At 46.8% G+C, this 26117-nt stretch overlaps 2 protein-coding genes and 2 long non-coding RNA genes across 9 annotated transcripts in view; 1 reads left to right on the top strand and 3 right to left on the bottom strand.

Moving 5' to 3' along the window:
* Nucleotides 1-544: 544 nt before the first annotated feature.
* Nucleotides 545-10839, bottom strand: nob1 (NIN1 (RPN12) binding protein 1 homolog). 3 transcript variants are annotated; one of them, XM_044206765.1, is made up of 10 exons: nucleotides 10702-10839; nucleotides 8342-8474; nucleotides 6507-6640; nucleotides 6165-6236; nucleotides 5886-6026; nucleotides 4381-4521; nucleotides 3908-4123; nucleotides 3530-3627; nucleotides 2406-2550; nucleotides 545-1092 (listed from the first exon to the last, which is right to left on the bottom strand). In XM_044206765.1, exons 1-10 carry the CDS (start codon nucleotides 10768-10770, stop codon nucleotides 823-825), a joined length of 1419 nt encoding a protein of 472 aa, XP_044062700.1. In that variant the 5' UTR covers nucleotides 10771-10839; the 3' UTR covers nucleotides 545-822. The 3 variants fall into 3 exon arrangements, with proteins under 3 accessions (XP_044062700.1, XP_044062715.1, XP_044062705.1); XM_044206780.1 differs by lacking the exon at nucleotides 4381-4521; XM_044206770.1 differs by lacking the exon at nucleotides 6165-6236.
* The window catches only part of wdr59 (WD repeat domain 59), a 26773-nt gene continuing 11378 nt past the window's right edge, over nucleotides 10723-26117 (top strand). For 3 of the 4 annotated variants that reach the window (XM_044206723.1, XM_044206704.1, XM_044206732.1), the window contains exons 1-16: nucleotides 10723-10864; nucleotides 11195-11319; nucleotides 17505-17554; nucleotides 17986-18121; nucleotides 18228-18313; nucleotides 18770-18850; nucleotides 19245-19282; nucleotides 20026-20114; nucleotides 20203-20319; nucleotides 20647-20724; nucleotides 20919-21075; nucleotides 22012-22091; nucleotides 22182-22302; nucleotides 24521-24642; nucleotides 24892-25056; nucleotides 25481-25576. In XM_044206723.1, the coding sequence (XP_044062658.1) occupies nucleotides 11266-11319; nucleotides 17505-17554; nucleotides 17986-18121; nucleotides 18228-18313; nucleotides 18770-18850; nucleotides 19245-19282; nucleotides 20026-20114; nucleotides 20203-20319; nucleotides 20647-20724; nucleotides 20919-21075; nucleotides 22012-22091; nucleotides 22182-22302; nucleotides 24521-24642; nucleotides 24892-25056; nucleotides 25481-25576 (1470 nt within the window). In that variant the 5' untranslated portion in view covers nucleotides 10723-10864; nucleotides 11195-11265. Of the gene's footprint in view, nucleotides 10865-11191; nucleotides 11320-17504; nucleotides 17555-17985; nucleotides 18122-18227; nucleotides 18314-18769; nucleotides 18851-19244; nucleotides 19283-20025; nucleotides 20115-20202; nucleotides 20320-20646; nucleotides 20725-20918; nucleotides 21076-22011; nucleotides 22092-22181; nucleotides 22303-24520; nucleotides 24643-24891; nucleotides 25057-25480; nucleotides 25577-26117 lie in introns of those variants that run through there. The other variant, XM_044206714.1, reaches the window with a different exon arrangement.
* On the bottom strand, nucleotides 19289-20102 carry LOC122881100. Its single transcript, XR_006379097.1, has 3 exons — nucleotides 19982-20102; nucleotides 19808-19879; nucleotides 19289-19713 (listed from the first exon to the last, which is right to left on the bottom strand). It is a non-coding gene; the product is annotated as an uncharacterized LOC122881100 (long non-coding RNA).
* LOC122881095 overlaps nucleotides 21644-26117 on the bottom strand; it is a 9674-nt gene continuing 5200 nt past the window's right edge. The window contains exons 2-3 of the long non-coding RNA XR_006379096.1: nucleotides 24487-24615; nucleotides 21644-22295 (exon numbers count right to left, since the gene is read on the bottom strand). This is a non-coding gene — a long non-coding RNA (uncharacterized LOC122881095). The remainder of the gene's footprint in view (nucleotides 22296-24486; nucleotides 24616-26117) is intronic.

Below are 26117 nucleotides of genomic sequence, written 5' to 3'. Positions count from 1 at the left end.
TGTTGAAAGCACACATGATGGCAGCGTTAGCAGCACCAGAGACAACCGACGCTGCTGTTTTCGGTCTGAATGCCCACCTTCAGCTCGTCTGTTTACGTCTGTTTTACGAGTGTAACTACAGCGATTTAACGCAGGTGAGGACTGAAGCTGCTGCTGCTTTCATTACGGCTCCTGTGAAGACATTTTATGGTGGGAGTCGTAGTCCCAACAAGCATTCACATTCCAGTCAGAGACACGCAGCTTTACAGGAACAGTCCGATGTCTCAGGGTGAGAAGACGGATATCGGTTTCATCTCTGCGTGTTTAGCCTAGCTTAGCACAAAGACTGGAGGCAGGGGGAAACTGCTAGCCTAGCTACATCCCCCTTCCAACAACTGTCTGATTTACTGATTACTGATTTACATTCTTAAACAGTTGGACTGTTATGGGATCTGGGTTTAAGGATTATCTGAGAATCATAAATGTGTGATTATACATTTAAATAATATATTTAAGAAAAATGATTCAATAATTAAAGACTGAACTGATTCTGCAACAGCTGAAGTCGGTTTTAACGTTTATTTGGGATGAATATAGATACATTGTGCTGACGAGTCAGTGCCGACACATTCAGAGGGGATCTAACAGGAAAGCTCGCTTGTGTTGACGATCTTGAGGGAAATGCTGGTTGTGTATCTGAAGGACCACACCACTGGTTCTACTGGCTGGCCTACAGTACGGAGGACTTGTAGTTAAGACTAAAACATGCACGGGCCTTTTAACTTAATGTCAACTAAGTCAGATGAAGCTGTGTTTTCACGTGTCCAAATCTCCGCCGGCTCTTCACTTCTTTTTGACAAACTTCTTGTGGGCGGCGTTGGGGTTGGCTCGTCTCCTGCCGCCTCCACACTGGCCGTCTCTGATCTGGAGGTTGGCAGCTCGGCTGTAGATGTCGTTCTCGCAGAAAGGCGACGCCCCGGCGACGTAGTCCGGGTCGAAGACGTCGGTCTTCTGCCGAGCTTTGCGGGAGAGTCTCTGCTGGGGGAAATGCTGGTCCTCCACCAGCTGGGGGTTGTTGCCGTGTTTCCCGCCCTGAGGCAGAGGCAGCGAGTGCTGAAACACCACACAGAGGGGTTAATGAGGCTGCTGCTCTCCGCTCGGATCAAGCTGCAGCGTCTCTTACTGCTAATGTTTAGTCCAACACTGACACATTAGTACTGACCCAGTATATCAAAGATAAAATATTTGATATCAAGCAGATTATCTACATTTAGAGGCAAACATTTCACAGAACATTTGACAGTGGAACAAAAACGTGGGAAATGAATCAACCCGGACCTTTAAAGACCGGATCAGGACTCAGGACGTGTGACTGTTAGTATCATCAGCAGCTGGCTGTACTACAGGTCAGCGCGTCTGCTTTGTAGTGTACTGGGATCTCCACCAGGTGGCAGCATGTCCTTGGATATAAATGCTGTGTGGCTGTGCAGCATGAAGGAAATCTAAATCTTGCTTTTACTTAAGTTTGTTGAATCAGCAGAGCAGTAGGCTTCAGCGCGTTCAGTAGCGTGTCGCGACCACATGCACAGCTCCACGCCAGTGGACGAGGCGGGAGGCGGGGCCACGCCACAGCGTTTAACCACAGCTGCGTGCCAGAAACGATTTCATCAGCAAGGTTTTATGGAAGCACCGAGCACACGACCAGATACCTGAGACTTGGATTATCCTGCAGTTAGTTGTGTGATAGTTTTGTTATTTTATAAACGGCAGCGCCATCAAGTCTGGGCAGCGTGTTTTGGATTAATTCTACGTTCACGGCATGCGAGGAAGATAAATCTCCAGGAATTCAAGGCAACACTGGTGAGTAACTCGTATACAAAGGTTAGTTATCGTGCGACAACGACAGCAACTCAGCTGAGGATCGGCGACTAGAAAGCATAAATCCGGATCTCCCGATCGCATGTTTTTACAGCCGGCGGTCGATCGATCTGGGCATCAATAACTGTGATGTGAGAAGAATCTATATAACAGTAACAGGGAGTCCATCTGTAACTTTAAATATTGGGAGCACTGTGCTAAACGTGTTGTTTAAGTAAATTAAACTGCCCAGCAAATTCAGATTTGCTGTAAACACAAGAAGTGGTCAGAGGTCTTCACAGGTCCACCGGGTTCCTCGTAAGAGACCCGAGCCAGAGTCTCGGGTCGTGTTTTAGTCCCGCAGGTCTCAGCTCTGTGTCAACATGTCTGAGACCGGAGGGCTGGCTGTCAGCTCTGATCACAGGAGAAAAACTGCTAGAAAACTAGTTTACGCTCATCCGGCTCAGGTCAGGTCAGACCTGAGGTGCTTCCTGACTACACCGATCCTGGGTGTAGTCACACTGTGAGGCCTTTTATTCAGAAAACTGTAAAGTGTGTGTGTGTCTCACCCTCAGCCCTCTCGGGTTCAGCACTTTGGGGTTTTTGGAGAAATGCATCTGCATGCTGCCGTCCTCGCTGACCGTCACAGCCAGCTTCTTCAGAGTCTTGTTTCCACAGTGAGGACAGAACACTTTGTTCATGTTGCTCGTCGTCCTGAAAGTAAAAACACATTCAGCTTCGAATGATAATCAATACGTGACCGTTTACAGCGTCTGCAGCAACATCAGCACATCCAACACAGTCCAGCAGTCTGTTCAGGCTGCAGCTCACTGACGAGTTCTCACGTACAGATTAGTTGCTGCTAAATATCTACAGCCGCTAACTGCAGGTGGAGCTGTTGTTAGCTAACTGATGCTAATCTGTTGTTAGCTAACTGATGCTAATCTGTTGTTAGCTAACTGATGCTAATCTGTTGTTAGCTAACTGATGCTAATCTGTTGTTAGCTAACTGATGCTAATCTGTTGTTAGCTAACTGATGCTAATCTGCTGTTAGCTAACTGATGCTAATCTGTTGTTAGCTAACTGATGCTAATCTCTGAGCCGTTTAGAGTAAAAGAGGTGATCTGGAGTTCGGTCGACGTCTCTGACCTGAAACTTGATAAATGCTGTTTAATAACGACGTCAGTCTGGAAGATTTTACTTTACATTTCACTGAAATAACACGACATGAGTAAATGACGTCAGTTAGCTTAGCATAATCAGATATTTCCCTCATTATAAACTGAATCCTTCTAACTCTGAAACGTCTGCAGACGCAAACATTTACACAGATTTATCTTTCAGCCTCTGAAGCTGTGATGTTTGGAAGCTACGCTAGCTCCCGATGCTGCAGTGACTTTCTGTTTACATGGCTGATCGCTCCTGATTGGACAGCGCTACAGATGTTTCCTAGCAACAGACCGACACATCACTAAAGTCTTTACTAGCTGAGACGTTTCAAGTTTTAATGGTGCAACCTGTTAAATCTCTAGTTTGAAGCTAGCTGGTCGTTCCTGAGAACTCGAGCGGCTGCAGCTCAGACCTGCTCTCCAGAGGAGGAACTTTTAGATTTCAACGACCCCGTGGTCTCATACTGCAGCATCACAGCCTGTTAGTTGATGTTCTTGTTTCGCAGACTGTAATTGTACTCACTTAAAGCAGGCGTGACATCTCAGGATGTAGTTCCTCGCCTGTTTGATCACCATCCCGTTAACGGAGAGAACGTGAAGTCCGATCTGAATCAGAACGTTCTGGAAAGACGAGAGATAAGAGCTCAGCTGGTTCCAGCTTCTTACACGTGAGGATTTTATGCTCTTCTTGGTCTCAAACGAATGACCTTTGGTTGGTCGGACAAAACAAGACAAGACGTTGGAAGACGCCACTCTGGACTCTGGGAAACATTTCACTGTTTTCTGACATTTTACAGACGATTAATGGAGAGAATCACTCAGATTCATTGGAAAAAAGCTGTATTTTTAGTAACAAGTATAAATATACGATATCTTACGACAGGCACGAGGCGTCTGTTACCTGCATGGCGAAGTCGGTGGTCAGACAACCGACCGTGACATCAGCAGGAGCCGTCCAATCAGCCGAGTCCGTCTTCACCTGTTTGATGTTACTGGGAGTGATCCAACCACCTCCGTCGTCCTCCTCGTCTTCGTCTTCAGGCTCGTTGTCTGATTGGCCCTCCGGCCGCAGCGACGTGTCCAACCTGCTCTCTGATGTCGAGACGCCGTCCACTTTCTGCCAACAAACAAACATCACAGTTCTGACAGGTCGTCACAACAACCAATCAACAACACTGACAGTCAGGTCCTGCGGCTGTCGACCAATCAGGGTCCAGAACCACCGTTTCCCTACTCGTTTCTTATAAAACAATTTAAAGCTGCATCAAGATATTAACATGCTATGAGCTGCCAGCTCCGGCAGACAGGATCCCACTGGAGGAGAGTTTCTGATCAACGTTCACTCACGGGAACTCACATCTTTCTTAAACTCACCAGGAAATCCAGCAGGTCGCCGTCGATGGACGGGAGCGGCTCTCTCCAGAAGTGGAAGCTGTTAAACTCGTCACAGCCGGAAGACGCCTGCGTGTCCGTCTGTTTCTGTTTGTTCTTCAAATTTAAAACCTCGACCGGATCCTGAAGAGCACCAACGACACGTTTACGTCCACACAAGAAACCAGGAGACGCAGGGAATGAAACGTGCTTACATGGACTGGAGTAACGACCTCATTACGGAAACACGGCAAACTGATTAACTGTAGGCTGCTGGTTCCAGATGTGCTGTTGAGCCTTGAGCCTTGAGCCTCAACAAATAACGGAGGATCTGTGGCGTGCGTGCAGCACCACAGGAACTCAATGACGGAGGGAAACAAGGTGAGATTAGAGCCGCAAGCAACGGTTATTTTTATTATCGATTAATCCGATATTATTTTCTTGATAATTGTTTGGTCTATAAAATGCCAGAAGAAACTGTTGCTGTTCGTCACAGTTTCCCAAAGCCGAAGTTTGGCCGTGTGTCCACCAAAGCATCGTCCCCAGCTGAAAACGCCTCGGTTGCTATGATACGGGAATATCCGCGGAAATAAGGTTAATTTATGTGTTGCAAGTACCGACAAAATCACGTCATCTGCTGCAGACATGGATACTCAGAGACCAGCGGTATTCATTTCTCCTCCAGTGTTGTTGTGTTGTTCAGCACTTGTAGGACGCGACGGTTGGTCTTTGCGGTATTTGTCCCGCCCCTCCTCCACTGTGACTGGATGGCTCAGCGCAGACTAGACGCTCGCTGCCTCGTCACGCTGCCGCCGTTTGCAGCAGAGCGTAAATACGCGGCGCTCCAACTGCAAACAATTCAAAAAAATACGCCGGCCTCAGGAAAAAACGCGTTGGCGGACACAACTCTGGGATTTGTTGGGTCTCTGTAAATAATATTATAAAGAGTGCGGCCTGGAGCTGCTCTGTAGGAAAAGTGCAGTGAGAGAACTTCTGTCGTGATTTGGCGCCATATAAATAAAACAACAACCTTAATGTCAAACTGTCTGCTACGTCCGACCAACAGTCCAAAATCTGAGGACGTTGAAAGACTTTCAGAGTAAGACGGTTGTTTTAGGTCTGAAACACCGCAGAGACGGTTTGGCAAGTCGTGTTCTACCAATCGAGCAGCCGACACTTTGACTTACAACAGAGCTACTGACATTAACGAGAGCCGTGTTCCACTACGTGTCCCAGTAAGCTGTGCAATGACATAACATAAACCCTGGAACTGGCTCACCTAAATGGAACACAGCCATCACTAAGTCGTTTACACCTGTGCTTTTCCTGCCTGGACGGGTCAAAATGTGCGCTGTGAAAAAGCTGTATTACGCTGATGTCTGTGATGCAGGAACCGGTTGCTGGTGGGGTTTGTTCGTACACGGGACTGCTTCTACATTTACGCACAAGCAGAAATTCAGAAGCTCTGTCTGCGTGAAGACGCAGAGTTTCCCGTTGGGCTGACTCACCAGGAAATCCAGCAGGTCGCCGTCGATGGACGGCAGCGGCTCTCTCCAGAAGTGGAAGCTGTTGAACTCGTCACAGCCAGCGGGGTTTGATGTCTCCGTCTCTGTTTGAGTCTGTTGGACGTTCAGACTGTTCACAGGCTTCTGAAGGAACATCAAAGAAAAGGACTCATGTACACGTGACATACTTTCAATGAGATGCTCAGAGAATTGATGACAAAGTACCTGAAGATGATCGACCTGATCACAGAACTAACAGGCCTAACTATCGTCGTCTTTTACCTTGGAGGGGAAGTAAAATCCTGCAACATTAACCGGAGTCTCTGGGTGGCGCTGTGTGCTGTGAACGTTAACCTGAAACAGAAAATCTTCAAACATCAGTCCCCTGAGAAACAGAGTCAACCCGCTGGATCAGGCTGCGTTCGCACCAGTAAAATCAGGTAAGTCAAGTCAATCAATCACGAGAGGCCGTGCTTAGCCTAGCTTAGCACAAAGACTGGAAACGGGGGTAAACTGCTAGCCTAGCTCATAGCAAAAGAGAGACATCTTATCTTCCTACAACTCCACAGCCGTCTGATGTACAAGTTTCTGAGTGAAAGCAGCGTCTGCGTGATCGGCAGCTACCTTGACTTCGGGCTCTTTCTTCAGGTGTCGGGAGCCGACGTGCTCCAGCTCCAGCTGGTAGGTCAGAGCCAGGACTTTGATGTCGGTGGCCGACAGACTCGGGTAGTCTCCTGTCTTCTTGGAGAACTCTGTCACTGAGACATGAAACACAAGAACCGCTCAGACCGTTTCAGACAGGAGCCCCTGTGTCAGACCAGGAGCCTGGTCTTCAGATGTGGTTTACAATCCTGTTCATTCTCAGCCAGCTAATCTGGTTCTTTGGACGCAGTTTGAGGACTGGTTCGCTGATCCTGGATCAAGTTGTCTTGAGTAACAGTGCGCTCTTATTTTGAAATAAAGTGAGTGAGCAAAATGAGAAGAGCTGAAACAACGAACAACGTTCAACATGATTGGCTGAGTGCTGATCATGTGATTGCAGGTACAGCAGGTGGGTGTGTTGGGAACCCTCCCAGCATGCACTGGGGCAACAGACTTAAAGGACATAAGACTCATTTTCTGTTTCTGCGTTTTTACTGATGTTATTTTGTTCTACATTGTTTTGCACAAAGTTTCCGCAGCTTGAGCTCTGTCATTAGACATTAATGTGAACGTGGTCCGACTGCGAGTGACGTTGGTCCCTGATGGAGGAGACTAATCCCCCCCCCCCTCCTCTGCTGCTCCTCCTGAGCTTTCTAACATTTTTCCCTGTTGAAGGTGTTTTTGGGGAGTCGAGGGTCTGATGTGTGATATCGGGCTGTATAAATAAAATGGACTTGAACGCCACATGTTCTGGCTTCATCGGTCTTTTAACAGTCAGCTAGCTGTTTAGCCGAGTTGATGTCTTTTCGCTCAGTTTCTCAAAGCTTTGTTATTTTATCATGTTTAAGTATATAACTCTCCATTATGAAAAATGTAATTGCACCACCAGATCAAAGCGATCTCTCAGTAACCTGCACGTTCTCATCTCAAATCATATCAACACTTTGTTATTACAAATCGAAGAAAGGAGCCATTTGAATTTGAAAATGGCTTCCTGTTTGTGTTTCGCTGTCGATGATCCAGCTGACTGTTGACTTGTTGCTATGACAACAGCTCCAGAAGAATCTTAAACCGGCTTCGAAGAACCAAAAGAACAAAAGATAATCTGGACAGAAGAAGAACGGGACCCAGATGAGCCACAACTCCCACATGTTGTTCACAGACGATGAAGGTAAGAAGGTGAATCGAGTTATTTATAACTTTTAGCTACTCACACGCGTTGAAAGATAAATCTAAATACATTTGGAAAGATCATCCAAAGGATTCAGATTTGTTCAAGTCTAGTTCATACTCTCTCCACCACTGATGACTGGGCCCTGAGCGCCCTCTAGTGGGCAGAGAAAAGTTTTCAAGTTGAAGCTAGCGGGCCGCTCAACTTGTTGACAGGTAAGCTAACTGGGAGGCTAACAGCGCCTGGTCCGTCAGTCACCGGAGGTTACCGCAAATGTGCCTGATCACAATGACTCGTGATGTGAATGACTCACGCTCAAGATAAAATGTTTTCTAATCGTTCTTTATGTAACAGTTCGGCCCGTGTGCCATCAGAAAATGCGGACTTCATTTGTTATTAAAAACGTAATTCTGTTTTGTTTTAATTCTGTGCTCCAGATAGCCTGTCGTTACGAACGCTGTTGTAAAAGATTTAGTTTTAGTATTTTGAACAGGCACGTGTGCGGCAACCTTCTTTGACTGCCCGGACCTATATATGATATATTAGAATAGATTAGTCAAAATCATTTGTTTTATTATTGGCATTATAAATCATGTTATGGCTCGTTATAAGCATGGCGCGGTGGGGGGCCCCTGGTTTAGTTTACCCAGTCTGACGTGTTCGGGATGTGGTTCTCTGAAGTTCAGCTGGTACGGCAGGAAGGCCAGACTCCTCCTGGTGGGTTTGTCTCTGATCTCGTCCACCACGTCTCTCAGCGTGTAGATGTTCCTGCCGATATCCTGCAACGCAATCCAACGCAACACAGTGTTTGTGAAAGAACTACTTTCAGGATCAGCATCGCTCACGTTTCACCTGTGTGAGCCTCACTGACCCCCAGTCACAACTAACATCAATATGTACCATAACATGCTGTACATTTTCACATCTGTGAATGTGCATAACCCATTTAACATTAAATATTAAATATTCTTTGGTGTAATAAAAATGCAACAACGCTTTATGTAATTTCAGTATTTTGTCACCTTCATCAAATGTACGAGCTTTGTGAAAGGATCCCACTTCAGCGCTTTAAAAGGTCAGAGGAAAACATATCCGAAGGGGAAAAAATAGGCTGATTGTTTCTATTATTATAAATTTCACACGTACAGCATTGAGGAATAAAACGTATATAATATTAACAGCTTGCTGTCTACTGGCTGCGTCCCTGATTATTTTAAAACTGCTAGTGTCCAGCCAGTCCTAAAAAAACCTGGGCTTGATGCCACCCTCCTGGATAACTATCGCCCAATCTCCAAACTGCCTTTTATTTCCAAGATTCTTGAAAAACTTGTATCTAAGCAGCTTCTTGCTGCTGTGGAAAACAAGAATACCTTTGAAAAGTTCCAGTCTGGCTTTCGTCAGCACCACAGCACTGAGACAGCCCTCCTCAAAGTCACTAATGACCTTTTAATGAATGCAGACGCAGGCATGTGCTCAATTCTTGTGCTGCTGGACTTAAGTGCTGCCTTTGACACAATTGATCATGGCATTCTTTTAGATAGACTGAGGCACTGGGTGGGCATATCTGGCACTGCACTAGACTGGTTCACATCTTATCTGTCCAATAGGAAATTCTGTGTCAGCATTAATAACTTCATGTCATCCTTTTCCCATATCAAGTACGGTGTGCCTCAAGGTTCAATTCTGGGACCAGTACTGTTCTCCTTATACATGCTTCCTTCATTTGATTTATTTTCATTGTTATGCAGATGACACACAGTTGTACCTCCCTGTTGAGCCCACTGACCTCAGTATGCTGAGCTCTCTGCAGGACTTCCTGTCTGACATAAAAAATTGGATGTCGATAAATTTTCTTCAGCTCAAATAAAACTGAAATCCTTGTAATTGGGCCCCAACACATCACTTAACAAATACTGCCATCTACTGGTAACCTGTCACAACATGTCAAGCCTGTTGCAAGAAATCTTGGTGTCCTGTTTGATAGCAGTTTATGTTTTGAGCAACATATCACTGAGCTTGTCCAATCATGTTTCTATCACCTCAGAAATATTGCAAAAATGCGATCTATTTTAAATCTTAGTGATGCAGAAACTGTTGTACCTGCTTTTATCTCCTCACGCCTCGATTACTGTAACAGCCCGTTCACTTGTCTTAATCTAAACACTCTGACAGACTGCAGACTGTACAGGACTCAGCTGCTCGGCTGTAAACCAGGACCCAGAGGTGCGACCACATCACACCTGGTTCAGCCTCTTTACATCGGCTCCCTGTTGGTTTCAGGATTGATTTTAAGATCTTGTTGATTACTTTTAAGGCTCTTCATGGCCCCAGATTATATTTTAGACCTTGTAATCCCTTATGAACCTTCACGTAGTCTGAGATCTTCGGGCAGGGGTCTCCTGTCTGTTCCTGAGTCCAGGATGGAAACTAAGGGGGACAGAGCTTTGGCCATCAGGGCCCCGAGGCTCTGGATCAACCTTCCCGAAGACATCAGGCTGTCTGAGTCAGAGTCTTCGTTTAAGTCTCGTCTCAAAACACATTTTTATCTGAAAGCAGATCCTGATTTTACCTGAACTGGCTGCTTATTTTATTTCTTTATATTTCATCATTCACTGTGATACTTTATTTCTCTTGTTGTGAAGCACTTTGTACTTTGCTCTGATAAGTGCTCTATAAATAAAGTTTTATTATTATTATGATTATTATTATTATATTATTTCAGCCCCCAAATCCTCACATTTCTTCTGAGCTGACCGATGATGTGTTTAAGCGCAAACCAGCTCAGCTGATGTGTGTAATTACTGACATGATACAAGACAATAACATTAATAAAACCAGTATTTAAAGTCGCAGTCGGTCCTGCTGCCTATGTGCGTAGCTGCGGGCCTGCGCGACTCTCCGCGTCGGTTTCTCTCCAGCCGGATTAACGGAGCACGGGTCGCTAACGGGCCGACGGTCCGTTTCACAGAACGCTGATTTATGGTTCAAACGCGGATAAAATCTCACCTGGAGAGAAGCTTTCTTTAAAAACGCTCCTGCGTCTGCGACAACATGCTCCACCAAGGTAGGCGCCATCTTGGATTGATGACCAGCCACTGCACCGACCAATCAGAAGAGACGGAACCGTCGCGTGACAGACAGAAACACGACGAGGCAGCGCATTAACTCGGTACTTTGCGATAAAAATACGATTTTAAATACTTACGATTTAAATGCGACTTGCTTGTATCGACAGTTCATTGTGTGTTTTAAACCTCGAACATATTTAACATTTATGTTGCATTTGTTCTCATGTTTTCAGCTTCAGAAAAACGCTGATAAACATTGTAATATTGAAGAAACGTTACGATTTGGGCCGACATGTAGTTTCCGTGATGGTTAAAATCTTAGCCTTGTGAAATACGTCTTCGCCCGCCACAGAAGGCCGGTGATTAACGGGGTTTCGGGGTATTTTTACGGTAATAATGTGTCCGAAATGATATTACCGTTTTTTTTCCAGAGGTCGTGAACGCAGCGTCACGTCTCGTCACGACCACGTGACGTTTTGTTGACGGTAGAAGACGCAGGAAGATGGCGGCCCGCTGGAGCAGCGAGAATGTGGTGGTCGAGTTTCGGGATGCCCAGGTATTTCTGTGAACAGGTGGAGGAGAACTAAACGAGTTCACGCCGCCATACGTGACGTTACACTCTTGGATTTTAGTTTAGCATCGATTAGCCGAGTTAATCGATTTTAATGTTCATATTCGTATGATCGTTGAAGTTGCTGATGGAGAACTACACCTGTCGTGGCTACAGCTTCGTCCTGAAAGGAAGCCGAGGCAGGAGAGGAAATGAGTTCAGAGTCATTGATTGCTGGAAAAAGAATCAATAAATTAGCTCCTCTTTGTGAAAGTTAATCGCAGCCTTGAAGCTTCTGCGAGTCCAGAACTGTTGTTCCAAAGATTTAGTGCTGAATCGATTACTCCATTGATTGATCAAGTGTGTCAATATCAATTGACAACAAATTTGTTCAGTTAATCGTTTAAGTATTTTTAAAAGTAAAGTCTCTTCCATCCTCTGGTTGATTTTCTGTCTCAATAAACTGAACATCTGATGATGCTCAGACAGATGTTCAGATGCTCAGACAGATGCTCAGACAGATGTTCAGACAGATGTTATCAGAGAGGTAAATAATGTAGTAAAAATAAAATAGTTAGGCAGCCAGTTAATCTGCAGATCATGTGGACGTCAGCTGGTCGGGTCCTAAACATCACATGAATCAGACTCACGATGACAATGGACCAATCAATGATGAAAAGCCACCAGAGGTTCAGCTGATCAGTGTATATGTCAGCTGATCAGTGTATATGTCAGCTGATCAGTGTCAGTGTATATGTCAGCTGATCAGGGTATATGTCAGCTGATCAGGGTATATGTCAGCTGATCAGTGTCAGTGTATATGTCAGCTGATCAGGGTATATGTCAGCTGATCAGGGTATATGACAGCTGATCAGTGTCAGTGTATATGTCAGCTGATCAGTGTCAGTGTATATGTCAGCTGATCAGTGTATATGTCAGCTGATCAGTGTATATGTCAGCTGATCAGTGTATATGTCAGCTGATCAGTGTCAGGTATATGTCAGCTGATCAGGGTATATGTCAGCTGATCAGGGTATATGTCAGCTGATCAGGGTCAGTGTATATGTCAGCTGATCAGTGTATATGACAGCTGATCAGTGTCAGTGTATATGTCAGCTGATCAGTGTCAGTGTATATGTCAGCTGATCAGTGTATATGTCAGCTGATCAGTGTATATGACAGCTGATCAGTGTCAGTGTATATGTCAGCTGATCAGTGTCAGTGTATATGTCAGCTGATCAGTGTATATGTCAGCTGATCAGTGTATATGTCAGCTGATCAGTGTCAGGGTATATGTCAGCTGATCAGGGTATATGTCAGCTGATCAGGGTATATGTCAGCTGATCAGGGTCAGTGTATATGTCAGCTGATCAGTGTCAGTGTATATGTCAGCTGATCAGGGTCAGTGTATATGTCAGCTGATCAGTGTCAGTGTATATGTCAGCTGATCAGTGTCAGTGTATATGTCAGCTGATCAGGGTCAGGGTATATGTCAGCTGATCAGGGTCAGTGTATATGTCAGCTGACCAGGGTCAGTGTATATGTCAGCTGATCAGTGTCAGTGTATATGTCAGCTGATCAGGGTATATGTCAGCTGATCAGGGTCAGTGTATATGTCAGCTGATCAGTGTCAGTGTATATGTCAGCTGATCAGTGTCAGTGTATATGTCAGCTGATCAGGGTATATGTCAGCTGATCAGGGTCAGTGTATATGTCAGCTGATCAGTGTCAGTGTATATGTCAGCTGATCAGGGTATATGTCAGCTGATCAGTGTCAGTGTATATGTCAGCTGATCAGGGTATATGTCAGCTGATCAGGGTATATGTCAGCTGATCAGTGTCAGTGTATATGTCAGCTGATCAGGGTATATGTCAGCTGATCAGGGTATATGACAGCTGATCAGTGTCAGTGTATATGTCAGCTGATCAGTGTCAGTGTATATGTCAGCTGATCAGTGTATATGTCAGCTGATCAGTGTATATGTCAGCTGATCAGTGTATATGTCAGCTGATCAGTGTCAGGGTATATGTCAGCTGATCAGGGTATATGTCAGCTGATCAGGGTATATGTCAGCTGATCAGGGTCAGTGTATATGTCAGCTGATCAGTGTATATGACAGCTGATCAGTGTCAGTGTATATGTCAGCTGATCAGTGTCAGTGTATATGTCAGCTGATCAGTGTATATGTCAGCTGATCAGTGTATATGACAGCTGATCAGTGTCAGTGTATATGTCAGCTGATCAGTGTCAGTGTATATGTCAGCTGATCAGTGTATATGTCAGCTGATCAGTGTCAGTGTATATGTCAGCTGATCAGGGTATATGTCAGCTGATCAGGGTATATGTCAGCTGATCAGTGTCAGTGTATATGTCAGCTGATCAGGGTATATGTCAGCTGATCAGTGTCAGTGTATATGTCAGCTGATCAGTGTCAGTGTATATGTCAGCTGATCAGGGTCAGTGTATATGTCAGCTGATCAGTGTATATGTCAGCTGATCAGGGTATATGTCAGCTGATCAGTGTCAGGGTATATGTCAGCTGATCAGTGTCAGTGTATATATCAGCTGATCAGTGTCAGTGTATATGTCAGCTGATCAGTGTCAGTGTATATGTCAGCTGATCAGTGTATATGTCAGCTGATCAGTGTATATGTCAGCTGATCAGTGTCAGTGTATATGTCAGCTGATCAGTGTCAGTGTATATGTCAGCTGATCAGTGTCAGTGTATATGTCAGCTGATCAGTGTATATGTCAGCTGATCAGTGTCAGTGTATATGTCAGCTGATCAGTGTCAGGGTATATGTCAGTTGATCAGGGTATATGTCAGCTGATCAGGGTCAGTGTATATGTCAGCTGATCAGGGTCAGTGTATATGTCAGCTGATCAGGGTCAGTGTATATGTCAGCTGATCAGTGTCAGTGTATATGTCAGCTGATCAGGGTATATGTCAGCTGATCAGGGTCAGTGTATATGTCAGCTGATCAGTGTCAGTGTATATGTCAGCTGATCAGGGTATATGTCAGCTGATCAGGGTCAGTGTATATGTCAGCTGATCAGTGTCAGTGTATATGTCAGCTGATCAGGGTATATGTCAGCTGATCAGGGTATATGTCAGCTGATCAGTGTCAGTGTATATGTCAGCTGATCAGGGTATATGTCAGCTGATCAGTGTCAGTGTATATGTCAGCTGATCAGTGTCAGTGTATATGTCAGCTGATCAGGGTCAGTGTATATGTCAGCTGATCAGTGTCAGTGTATATGTCAGCTGATCAGGGTCAGGGTATATGTCAGCTGATCAGGGTCAGTGTATATGTCAGCTGACCAGGGTCAGTGTATATGTCAGCTGATCAGTGTCAGTGTATATGTCAGCTGATCAGGGTATATGTCAGCTGATCAGGGTCAGTGTATATGTCAGCTGATCAGTGTCAGTGTATATGTCAGCTGATCAGTGTCAGTGTATATGTCAGCTGATCAGGGTATATGTCAGCTGATCAGGGTCAGTGTATATGTCAGCTGATCAGTGTCAGTGTATATGTCAGCTGATCAGGGTATATGTCAGCTGATCAGGGTCAGTGTATATGTCAGCTGATCAGTGTCAGTGTATATGTCAGCTGATCAGGGTATATGTCAGCTGATCAGGGTATATGTCAGCTGATCAGTGTCAGTGTATATGTCAGCTGATCAGGGTATATGTCAGCTGATCAGTGTCAGTGTATATGTCAGCTGATCAGTGTCAGTGTATATGTCAGCTGATCAGGGTCAGTGTATATGTCAGCTGATCAGTGTATATGTCAGCTGATCAGGGTATATGTCAGCTGATCAGTGTCAGTGTATATGTCAGCTGATCAGTGTCAGTGTATATGTCAGCTGATCAGTGTCAGTGTATATGTCAGCTGATCAGTGTATATGTCAGCTGATCAGTGTATATGTCAGCTGATCAGTGTCAGTGTATATGTCAGCTGATCAGTGTCAGTGTATATGTCAGCTGATCAGTGTATATGTCAGCTGATCAGTGTCAGTGTATATGTCAGCTGATCAGTGTCAGGGTATATGTCAGTTGATCAGGGTATATGTCAGCTGATCAGGGTCAGTGTATATGTCAGCTGATCAGGGTCAGTGTATATGTCAGCTGATCAGGGTCAGTGTATATGTCAGCTGATCAGGGTATATGTCAGCTGATCAGTGTCAGTGTATATGTCAGCTGATCAGGGTCAGTGTATATGTCAGCTGATCAGTGTCAGTGTATATGTCAGCTGATCAGTGTCAGTGTATATGTCAGCTGATCAGGGTCAGTGTATATGTCAGCTGATCAGTGTCAGTGTATATGTCAGCTGATCAGGGTATATGTCAGCTGATCAGTGTCAGGGTATATGTCAGCTGATCAGGGTATATGTCAGCTGATCAGTGTCAGTGTATATATCAGCTGATCAGTGTCAGTGTATATGTCAGCTGATCAGTGTATATGTCAGCTGATCAGTGTATATGTCAGCTGATCAGTGTATATGTCAGCTGATCAGTGTCAGTGTATATGTCAGCTGATCAGTGTCAGTGTATATGTCAGCTGATCAGTGTATATGTCAGCTGATCAGTGTCAGTGTATATGTCAGCTGATCAGTGTCAGGGTATATGTCAGCTGATCAGGGTCAGTGTATATGTCAGCTGATCAGTGTCAGTGTATATGTCAGCTGATCAGGGTCAGTGTATATGTCAGCTGATCAGTGTCAGTGTATATGTCAGCTGATCAGTGTCAGTGTATATGTCAGCTGATCAGGGTCAGTGTATATGTCAGCTGATCAGGGTCAGTGTATATGTCAGCTGATCAGTGTCAGTGTATATGTCAGCTGATCAGGGTATATGTCAGCTGATCAGGGTCAGTGTATATGTCAGCTGATCAGTGTCAGGGTATATGTCAGCTGATCAGTGTCAGTGTATATGTCAGCTGATCAGGGTATATGTCAGCTGATCAGGGTCAGTGTATATGTCAGCTGATCAGTGTCAGTGTATATGTCAGCTGATCAGGGTCAGTGTATATGTCAGCTGATCAGTGTCAGTGTATATGTCAGCTGATCAGGGTATATGTCAGCTGATCAGTGTCAGTGTATATGTCAGCTGATCAGGGTATATGTCAGCTGATCAGTGTCAGTGTATATGTCAGCTGATCAGGGTATATGTCAGCTGATCAGTGTCAGTGTATATGTCAGCTGATCAGGGTATATGTCAGCTGATCAGTGTCTATGTCAGCTGATCAGTGTCTATGTCAGCTGATCAGGGTATATGTCAGCTGATCAGTGTCAGGGTATATGTCAGCTGATCAGTGTCAGTGTATATGTCAGCTGATCAGTGTCAGGGTATATGTCAGCTGATCAGTGTCAGTGTATATGTCAGCTGATCAGTGTCAGTGTATATGTCAGCTGATCAGTGTATATGTCAGCTGATCAGGGTATATGTCAGCTGATCAGTGTCAGGGTATATGTCAGCTGATCAGGGTATATGTCAGCTGATCAGTGTCAGTGTATATGTCAGCTGATCAGTGTCAGTGTATATGTCAGCTGATCAGTGTATATGTCAGCTGATCAGGGTATATGTCAGCTGATCAGTGTCTATGTCAGCTGATCAGGGTATATGTCAGCTGATCAGTGTCAGTGTATATGTCAGCTGATCAGGGTATATGTCAGCTGATCAGTGTCAGTGTATATGTCAGCTGATCAGTGTCAGGGTATATGTCAGCTGATCAGTGTCAGGGTATATGTCAGCTGATCAGGGTATATGTCAGCTGATCAGTGTACATGTCAACTGATCAGTGTATATGTCAGCTGATCAGGGTATATGTCAGCTGATCAGTGTCAGTGTATATGTCAGCTGATCGGTGTACATGTCAGCTGATCGGTGTACATGTCAGAGATGTGTTTAAGGTCATTTAGAAACAGTGTCTCTGTTTGTCCACCAGACAAGCTGACAAGTTTTATCTTCACACTGTAAAATGTCCCAAACAGCACACATCTGTCGCTCTTCTTTAAGAACCATATTTAAAAGATCCTTTAAAAAATATCGTTATCAGATTTTTAAAACTCTCACGTATTGAAATCGGTCTCAAAAATCGCTCAGGCTCTTGTCTATATAGTGAAAAAAGAAGAAAAGTCATTGTTCTCTTCAGATCCGCTGTCACCTTCTTCTTCTTCTGTGTTTTCAGGCCACCGCCATGTCAGTGGACTGCCTGGGCGCACACGCTGTACTGTCCGGGTGAGTTCAGTGCACCTGGAGTAAGGTGAAGGTCACCTCTAGTGGTGGGACAGGAAGTTTAGTGTTTACCTGCCGAGGACGAACGTCTGTGGAGGAGAAGATCTTTGTTGTAGTTTCCGGGATCCCTCCGTGTCCCCGGCCTGCAGGATTTCAGATACAAACAGGAACAAAGTGCTGCTCGGCACAACGCCACGTAAACGTATTCACACGGCCACAGCGGCGAGCCACAAGGCGGCGGAGGCGATGTCGCTCGATTTGTTCGCCTCCTGTGTGTCAGTTTGTCAGCAGAGAGCACCTCAGTCTGCTCAGCACTCACCGGATTATTTCAGAGATAAAAAGATCGCGATGAAAGCAGAATTATTACTTTGACAGCATGAAATCAGGAGTGACGTTGACCTGGTGGAGAAAATAACCTCCTCTCTGTTTTTCAGGCGGCGTTTCCTGTACATGGTGAACCTGGAGGCTCCGTCTGAACCTCCGAGGAAGATTGGCCGACAGAGTAAATGGGACGTGGGGACGGTCCAGTGGAATCCCCACAAATCAGAGTCCCACGTCTTCGCTGCCTCGGTGAGTTCTGCCGTTAACGATGACAAAACGTGCCAGAGTGAAATAAACAGTCACACGCAGCAGTGTGGATGTAGATCGTATTTCTGAGTGTGTGTGTTGTCTTCAGAGTAACCAGCGCGTGGATCTGTACTCGTGGAGGGACGGCTGTGGAGAAGTTCACACCTCCCTGCAGGGACACACCCGGGTCATCAGGTAACAACAGAGATAAATCAAACGCACCTCTCTGCGGGTTAAGAGGCAGTCTGCAGTCACTGTGCTGCGTTCATGGACTCAGTGTGGTGCGTTCATGGACTCAGTGTGGTGCGTTCATGGACTCAGTGTGGTGCGTTCATGGACTCAGTGTGCTGCGTTCATGGACTCATTGTGGTGCGTTCATGGACTCATTGTGCTGCGTTCATGGACTCATTGTGCTGCGTTCATGGACTCAGTGTGCTGCGTTCATGGACTCAGTGTGGTGCGTTCATGGACTCAGTGTGGTGCGTTCATGAACCCGCTGTGGTGCGTTCATGGACTCAGTGTGCTGCGTTCATTGACTCATTGTGGTGCGTTCATGGACTCAGTGTGCTGCGTTCATGAACCCGCTGTGGTGCGTTCATGGACTCAGTGTGGTGCGTTCGTAGACTCACTGTGATGTGTTGGGGTCCTCAGTGATCTGGACTGGTCCTGGTTTGAACCCGAGTTCCTGGTCACCAGCTCGGTGGACACCTACATCTACATCTGGGACACCAGGTAGGAAATAATGATTCTTCAGGTGGTTCGAGCACATTCTGTTGCCTCAGTCATGAAATATGTAGTCGAGAAAACAATCTCACCACAGGGGCCATTTAGTAGCTGTTCCGGAGCTGTCGATGAAGTCCCATGACCTTCATCAGCAGAAGGAGTTGTTGTGGAACTGTAGATGTTGTAGTTTTAAGGATGCCTCATCCACGAGTTCATTCTTGACTTTGGAAACTGTTTATAAGGTTTAGAGCGAACTTTAAATCTCAGTTTACTCCATAAACGATGTGATCAGAATCTAGTCATTTGTCACCTACGGCTTATTTTGTTTCCAAGTTGCATAATTACACACAAAGACAGTTTCCCATCTGAACTCTTCACGCGGTTTCTCTGTTCGACTCCACAGAGACACTCGGAAACCCACGGTGGCGCTGTCTGCTGTTGGTGAGTATTTTAAGGACCGGGCCGTGTTTCCTTTTTATTCCCGTTGATCAGTTTGCAGATTGATCTCCTTTCGTCCGGGCAGACACTGGTTTCAGTTTATTTCTATGAAAGTCAGCTTGCAGAGACTTGAGTGAAGAGTTCAGGAACAACCAGGTGTTTGTGTGCTTTTGTTTCTGACCTCGTGCTCTGAACGTTGTTCGGTGTTTACTGCATATTTAAATAAAAAAAGAACCTAGCGCAAGTCAAATGACTTTTTGCAGATGAGATTTAAATTTCAGAGCATCTTTGAACGCATCATCAAAAACATGCAACCTACATGTTTGCTTTGAGCTCATTGGTTTGTTGTTTTGGCTCTTCAGACGTGTTGCCACCTGAAAATAATGCAGCTTCGAAAAGACCCGAGGCAGCAGTAGTGATGGAGTAACTTTCATCTGTGGAGAAATGAGCACGAGTTTATTCGTTAAAGACCGTTTGTAACTGTCCCCGTGAGCGCCTGGAAGTGGATTTTGTAAGCCACCTCTTTACCTCAGCAGTGGATGTAGTGCAGCGCTCCTGTTTGCGTTCTTTGTCTTTATTGATCTACAAACTGACGATGATCTGGAAAAATAATGATCAGGAATATAAAGTGATTTAAACGTGATGATTGTAGTTAAGGAGCTAAAACAAGCGACATCGCCGGTGTTTCCTGTAAGTTCGCACCTGTTTTATCTTTTCATCCCGTCCTCTCCGTCTCTCGATTCCAGCCGGGGCGTCTCAGGTGAAGTGGAACAGGAAGAACCAGTACCTGCTGGCGTCCAGTCATGACGGAGACGTACGGATCTGGGACAAAAGGGTGAGCAGACAACACGTCACCTGAGCCACACAGCGAGCTGTACGGGAGCTAAAGCGGCGTCAATGTCCGTGTGATTTTCTCCGAACAGAAGCCGAACACGGCGGCGGAGTACGTGGCGGCTCACCTGTCGAAGATCCACGGCCTCGACTGGCATCCAGACAACGAGTTCATCCTGGCCACGTCGAGCCAGGACAACTCAGTGAGGGTGAGAATAACGGCCGGGCTCGAGCACAACGCCGCAGGCAGGTTATTAAAACGGTTTAAACCAGAGTCAAACTGGATTCAGGAGGAGAAACGCTGTTCGATGTCGTCTGACCCCTGAGGCCAAGTCGGACGGTTTCACACCACAGCACACGGCGGCCTTCAGGAAAAACACTAAGGCTTAAGATAAATCTGTGTGACGGGTTTTTAAGAGCAACTCAAATTATTCTCTGAAGATGCAGCCGGAGCACTTCCTGTCCACACCTGGTCTCTGCCGTCATGTTTAACTTCTCTGTTTTCTCCCTTGTTGTGTGTGTGTGTGTGTGTGCAGTTTTGGGATTACCGACAGCCCAGGAAGTATCTGAACATCCTGTCCTGTCAGGTACCAGTGTGGAAGGCCAGGTACACGGTGAGTTTCAGCACCTGAACGCTCTGCGGAGGAAGATCAGATCAGTCTTTATTCACCTGACCAGTGCACGTAGATCTAATCGTATCTGTAATGAACCAGATCCTGTTGGGAGTACTGAACATGTTACATATCGGCCAACCTGATACACCTGTGTGTGTGTGTGTGTGTGTGTGTGTGTGTGTGTGTGCTGTCAGCCGTTCTCTAACGGTCTGGTCACAGTCATGGTTCCTCAGCTGAGGAGAGAGAACAGTCTGTTACTGTGGAGCACGCTCGACCTCAACAGTCCCGTCCACGCCTTCGTCGGACACGACGACGTGGTGCTCGAGTTCCAGTGGAGGCCGCAGAAAGAAGGTGACCAATCACGCGCTGAGATTCAGGAGAGTTCACACACATCCTGCAAAACCGTCAGTTCTTTAGTGCAGCTTTCCAGTCCCGAGGAAATGTCCTAGAAACAGAGTTCGCTTTGTGCTAAGCTAGGCTAACAGTTTCCCCCGGCTTCCAGTCTTTGTGCTAAGCTAGGCTAACAGTTCCCCCCGGCTTCCAGTCTTTGTGCTAAGCTAGGCTAACAGTTTCCCCCGGCTTCCAGTCTTTGTGCTAAGCTAGGCTAACAGTTTCCCCCGGCTTCCAGTCTTTGTGCTAAGCTAGGCTAACAGTTTCCCCCGGCTTCCAGTCTGTGCTAAGCCAGGCTAACAGTTTCCCCCGGCTTCCAGTCTGTGCTAAGCCAGGCTAACAGTTTCCCCCGGCTTCCAGTCTGTGCTAAGCCAGGCTAACAGTTTCTCCCGGCTTCCAGTCTTTGTGCTAAGCCAGGCTAACAGTTTCTCCCGGCTTCCAGTCTTTGTGCTAAGCTAGGCTAAACCCGACCTGGGCCTCTCTCTGTATTGGACACGCAGGTGAAACTGATATCACATTCTGCACAAAGTGGCTTTAACATGTTGTTTTTAATAAAAATAGAGACGTTACAATTCTGCTTTTTCCTTTCTGACGCTGATATCAGTCTGTTGTCCTCAGCCGTTCATATGAGCTTTGCCTCTAAAAAAACAGCTTTTATAGTTTATAGAATTACGTCCATTAAGTCCCACAAAGTGTTCCTGTGATGTTTCGGGTGGTCTGTCAGCGTTTGCTGACACCGAGTGTCGACTCGTGCGTATATAAACACCGATGTACTGTCGTGTTCATTTTGTCCGTATCTCCGTAGCTCAAATGTTGTCAGTAGTTATTTCTAATATTTTTGTGCGGTGTGGAAGTTAGCGGTGGATGAAGCCTGACGGCTGCTTGTTGACTCTGCAGGCTCTAAGGATTACCAGCTGGTCACGTGGTCCAGAGACCAGACTCTGAGGATATGGAGGGTGGATCCTCAGCTGCAGAAGGTCGGTGTGCAGCCTCAGAGAGGTGACTGTGCTCCTGCCTCTGGCTGGTGCTGATGTCTGCGTGTTGTTGTTGTTGTTGTTGTTGTGTAGCTGTGTGTCAGCGACGTGGTGGAGGACCTGATGGAGGGGATGTCTCTCACCGTGGAGCCGAAGTCTCTGTCGTCTCAGGAGAGTCCGCACAGCGTCGGCCCCGCCTCTGAAAACCTGCAGGGTGAGAGATGTTTCGACACATTCAGCCACAAATCTCTTTCGTGATGTAAAATACTGCAGATTAAATGTGGCCTCCGACCTTTCCTGGAACAGAAAGCTCACGTTTACACACAAATGTCACTACAGCTGATGTCAAAGCAGAAACTACGGTTCTCCTCAAACTAACTAACATCGAAACTATCGATGAAACCCAGAAGGCAAATAATGAGCAAATATGGCCGTCAGAAAGAGACTGTAGCCATGTCCCAGGACGGCTTTACACACCAGACTGCACACTATTTATGAGCAGGTTTTGAGCCTGTCGCCTCTCTGACCTGTCGTCTCTCTGTCCTGTCGTCTGTCCGACCTGTTGTCTCTGTCCTGTCGTCTGTCCGTCCTGTCGTCTCTCTGTCCTGTCGTCTGTCCGACCTGTTGTCTCTGTCCTGTCGTCTCTCTGTCCTGTCGTCTGTCCGTCCTGTTGTCTCACCGTCCTGTTGTCTGTCCTGTCGTCTCTGTCCTGTCGTCTGTCCGACCTGTTGTCTCTGACCTGTCGTCTCTCTGTCCTGTCGTCTCTCTGTCCTGTCGTCTGTCCGTCCTGTTGTCTGTCCTGTCGTCTCTGTCCTGTCGTCTGTCCGACCTGTTGTCTCTGTCCTGTCGTCTCTCTGTCCTGTCGTCTCTGTCCTGTCGTCTGTCCGTCCTGTCGTCTCTGTCCTGTTGTCTGTCCTGTCGTCTGTCCGACCTGTCGTCTCTGTCCTGTCGTCTGTCCTGTCGTCTGTCCGTCCTGTCGTCTCTGTCCTGTTGTCTGTCCTGTCGTCTGTCCGACCTGTCGTCTCTGTCCTGTCGTCTCTGTCCTGTCGTCTGTTCGTCCTGTCGTCTCTCTGACCTGTCGTCTCCGTCCTGTCGTCTCCGTCCTGTCGTCTCTCTGACCTGTCGTCTGTCCGTCCTGTCGTCTGTCTGACCTGTCGTCTTACCGTCCTGTCGTCTCTCTGACCTGTCGTCTCTCTGACCTGTCGTCTCACCGTCCTGTCGTCTGTCCGTCCTGTCGTCTCACCGTCCTGTCGTCTCTCTGTCCTGTCGTCTCTCCGACCTGTCGTCTGTCCGACCTGTCGTCTCTGTCCTGTCGTCTCTGTCCTGTCGTCTGTTCGTCCTGTCGTCTCACCGTCCTGTCGTCTGTCCGTCCTGTCGTCTCACCGTCCTGTCGTCTCTCTGTCCTGTCGTCTGTTCGTCCTGTCGTCTCACCGTCCTGTCGTCTGTCCGTCCTGTCGTCTCACCGTCCTGTCGTCTCTCTGTCCTGTCGTCTGTCCGACCTGTCGTCTCTGTCCTGTCGTCTCTGTCCTGTCGTCTGTTCGTCCTGTCGTCTCTCCGACCTGTCGTCTGTCCGACCTGTCGTCTCTGTCCTGTCGTCTCTGTCCTGTCGCCTGTTCGTCCTGTCGTCTCTCTGACCTGTCGTCTGTCCGTCCTGTCGTCTGTCTGACCTGTCGTCTTACCGTCCTGTCGTCTCTCTGACCTGTCGTTTCACCGTCCTGTCGTCTGTCCGTCCTGTCGTCTCACCGTCCTGTCGTCTCTCTGTCCTGTTGTCTCTCTGTCCTGTCATCTGTCCGTCCTGTCGTCTCTCTGTCCTGTCGTCTCTCTGTCCTGTCGTCTGTCCGACCTGTCGTCTCTCTGTCCTGTCGTCTGTCCGTCCTGTCGTCTCTGTCCTGGTGTCTGTCCTGTCGTCTCTCTGTCCTGTCGTCTCTGTCCTGTCGTCTGTCCGTCCTGTTGTCTCACCGTCCTGTTGTCTGTCCGACCTGTCGTCTGTCCGTCCTGTCGTCTCTCTGTCCTGTCGTCTCACCGTCCTGTCGTCTGTCCGTCCTGTCGTCTCACCTTCCTGTCGTCTCTCTGTCCTGTTGTCTCTGTCCTGTCGTCTCTGTCCTGTCGTCTGTCCGTCCTGTCGTCTCACCGTCCCTGTCCTGTCGTCTCTCTGACCTGTCGTCTCCTCACCGTCTCTCTGACCTGTCGTCTGTCCGTCCTGTTCTGTCACCTGTTGTCTCACCGTCCTGTCGTCTGTCCGTCCTGTCCTGTCTGTCTCTGTCGCTCACCTTCCTGTCGTCTCTCTGTCCTGTCGTCTCACCTTCCTGTCGTCTGTCCGTCCTGTTGTCTCACCGTCCTGTCGTCTGTCTGTCCTGTCGTCTCACCTTCCTGTCGTCTCTCTGTCCTGTCGTCTCACCTTCCTGTCGTCTGTCCGTCCTGTCGTCTCTCAGATCCGGACGGCGCTCTGAGCTCTGGAGGTCGTCAGGACTCGGCGGTGGGTTCAGGTGTCCCTCAGACTCTGCAGCAGGAGTTCTCTCTGGTCAACCTGCAGATCAGAAACGTAAACGTGGAGGTGAGACTAACATGTCCAGGCCGTCTGGGACACATTTAACAGACGTTTCATGTGTGATCGGGGACAGTCAGTAAACATAATCAATCACCGCGAATAAGAAGCTGATATTAGGAACTCTTAGATTCAGAATTGTTCATATTAATTGGGACATTCGGGAGACTGTAACAGAGTTCATCAGATATTAGGCGGCAGAAAGATGGAAAACCGTCAAACAGGAAGTGACGTCAAAAAGTGTTTTGTGCTGTGCAGATGGACGCGGTGAACCGCAGCTGTGTGGTGTCGGCTCACTTCGGCAGCCATCAGGTTCACCTGGTGGTGAAGTTTCCCGCTCAGTATCCCAACAACGCCGCGCCCACCTTCCAGTTTGTCTCCCCGACAACCATCCCCTCCGCCACGAAGACCAAGATCCAGAAGGTACCGACGCTCCTGAACGCACCACAACACACAGAAAAACAACCCAAAACCGAGACCTGAATACACCTCATTTGGTTCTCACCTCAACTGTGATTGGCTGACAGGAACGACTGAACGTCAGCTTATTACTAAAAATAAAACGTGAAAATTTCAAACTAATAAATGAAATTAGTTCACGCTGCAAAACGTATTTCAATAATCCAATTTTCACCTGGATTTCTCCTTTTTTTTTTAAATATTCAAAGTAAAGGAAGAGTAGTTTTATGTTGCTGTAAAAATAAAAGCTGAAAACAGAAGGTACAGACGCTCCTGAACGCACCACAACACAGTCATCTCATTTTTACCTTTTAAACATTTAAAACACCAACATGGTCCTGTATTTCTGTCCTAAGAATAAAACATAAAACTGTGACTGTTCTGACAGATTCTGACCGACACGTCTCTTCAGAAGGTGAAGAGGAACCAGAACTGTCTGGAGCCGTGCGTCCGACAGCTGGTGTCCTGTCTGGAGTCGGACATGGTGAGGACGCTCACTTCTTCTCCCCTCTCCCGCCTCCTCCCTCTCACCCCCGTCTCCCCCTTTTCTCTCTACCCGAGAGGCGAAACGACTTCTCTCTGACACAGTTCAAAGTGTAATAACGGAAAGATTTATTATGATGCATACTTTGCAACGTTCCCCCACTTTTAACGCTATTCTCTTTCCTTCATTGTTTCGTTATTACCGGTTACAAACGTGTTAATTCGTCCAACACGTTTGGGCCAGATTTCCAGGACAGTCACGTTCCCCACGGGATGACTGTTAAAGGCTCCGACGCCACCAAACTTTCTAAAACAAGAAATGTCAGAAATATAATGGGGTAGATTTCCTGAAATGTCCTGATCTCCTTCCTGCTCTCCAGAGGACGAACCCTTTAGATTTTTACTGACCCCGTGATCTCTCTAGCGCCCCCCTCAGGGCTGCAAGCTGTGGCTGTGATGAACCCTAATATTGTTGTATTCTGTAGTTTTTCACACTTCATGCTGGGACTTTACTGCTGCAGCGACTTGATTTCCCATCGAAG

The sequence above is a fragment of the Siniperca chuatsi genome, linkage group LG1, assembly GCF_020085105.1.
Source record: "Siniperca chuatsi isolate FFG_IHB_CAS linkage group LG1, ASM2008510v1, whole genome shotgun sequence".
Taxonomy (NCBI): Eukaryota; Metazoa; Chordata; class Actinopteri; order Centrarchiformes; family Sinipercidae; genus Siniperca; species Siniperca chuatsi.
This window is presented reverse-complemented; position numbering and strand designations above follow the sequence as displayed.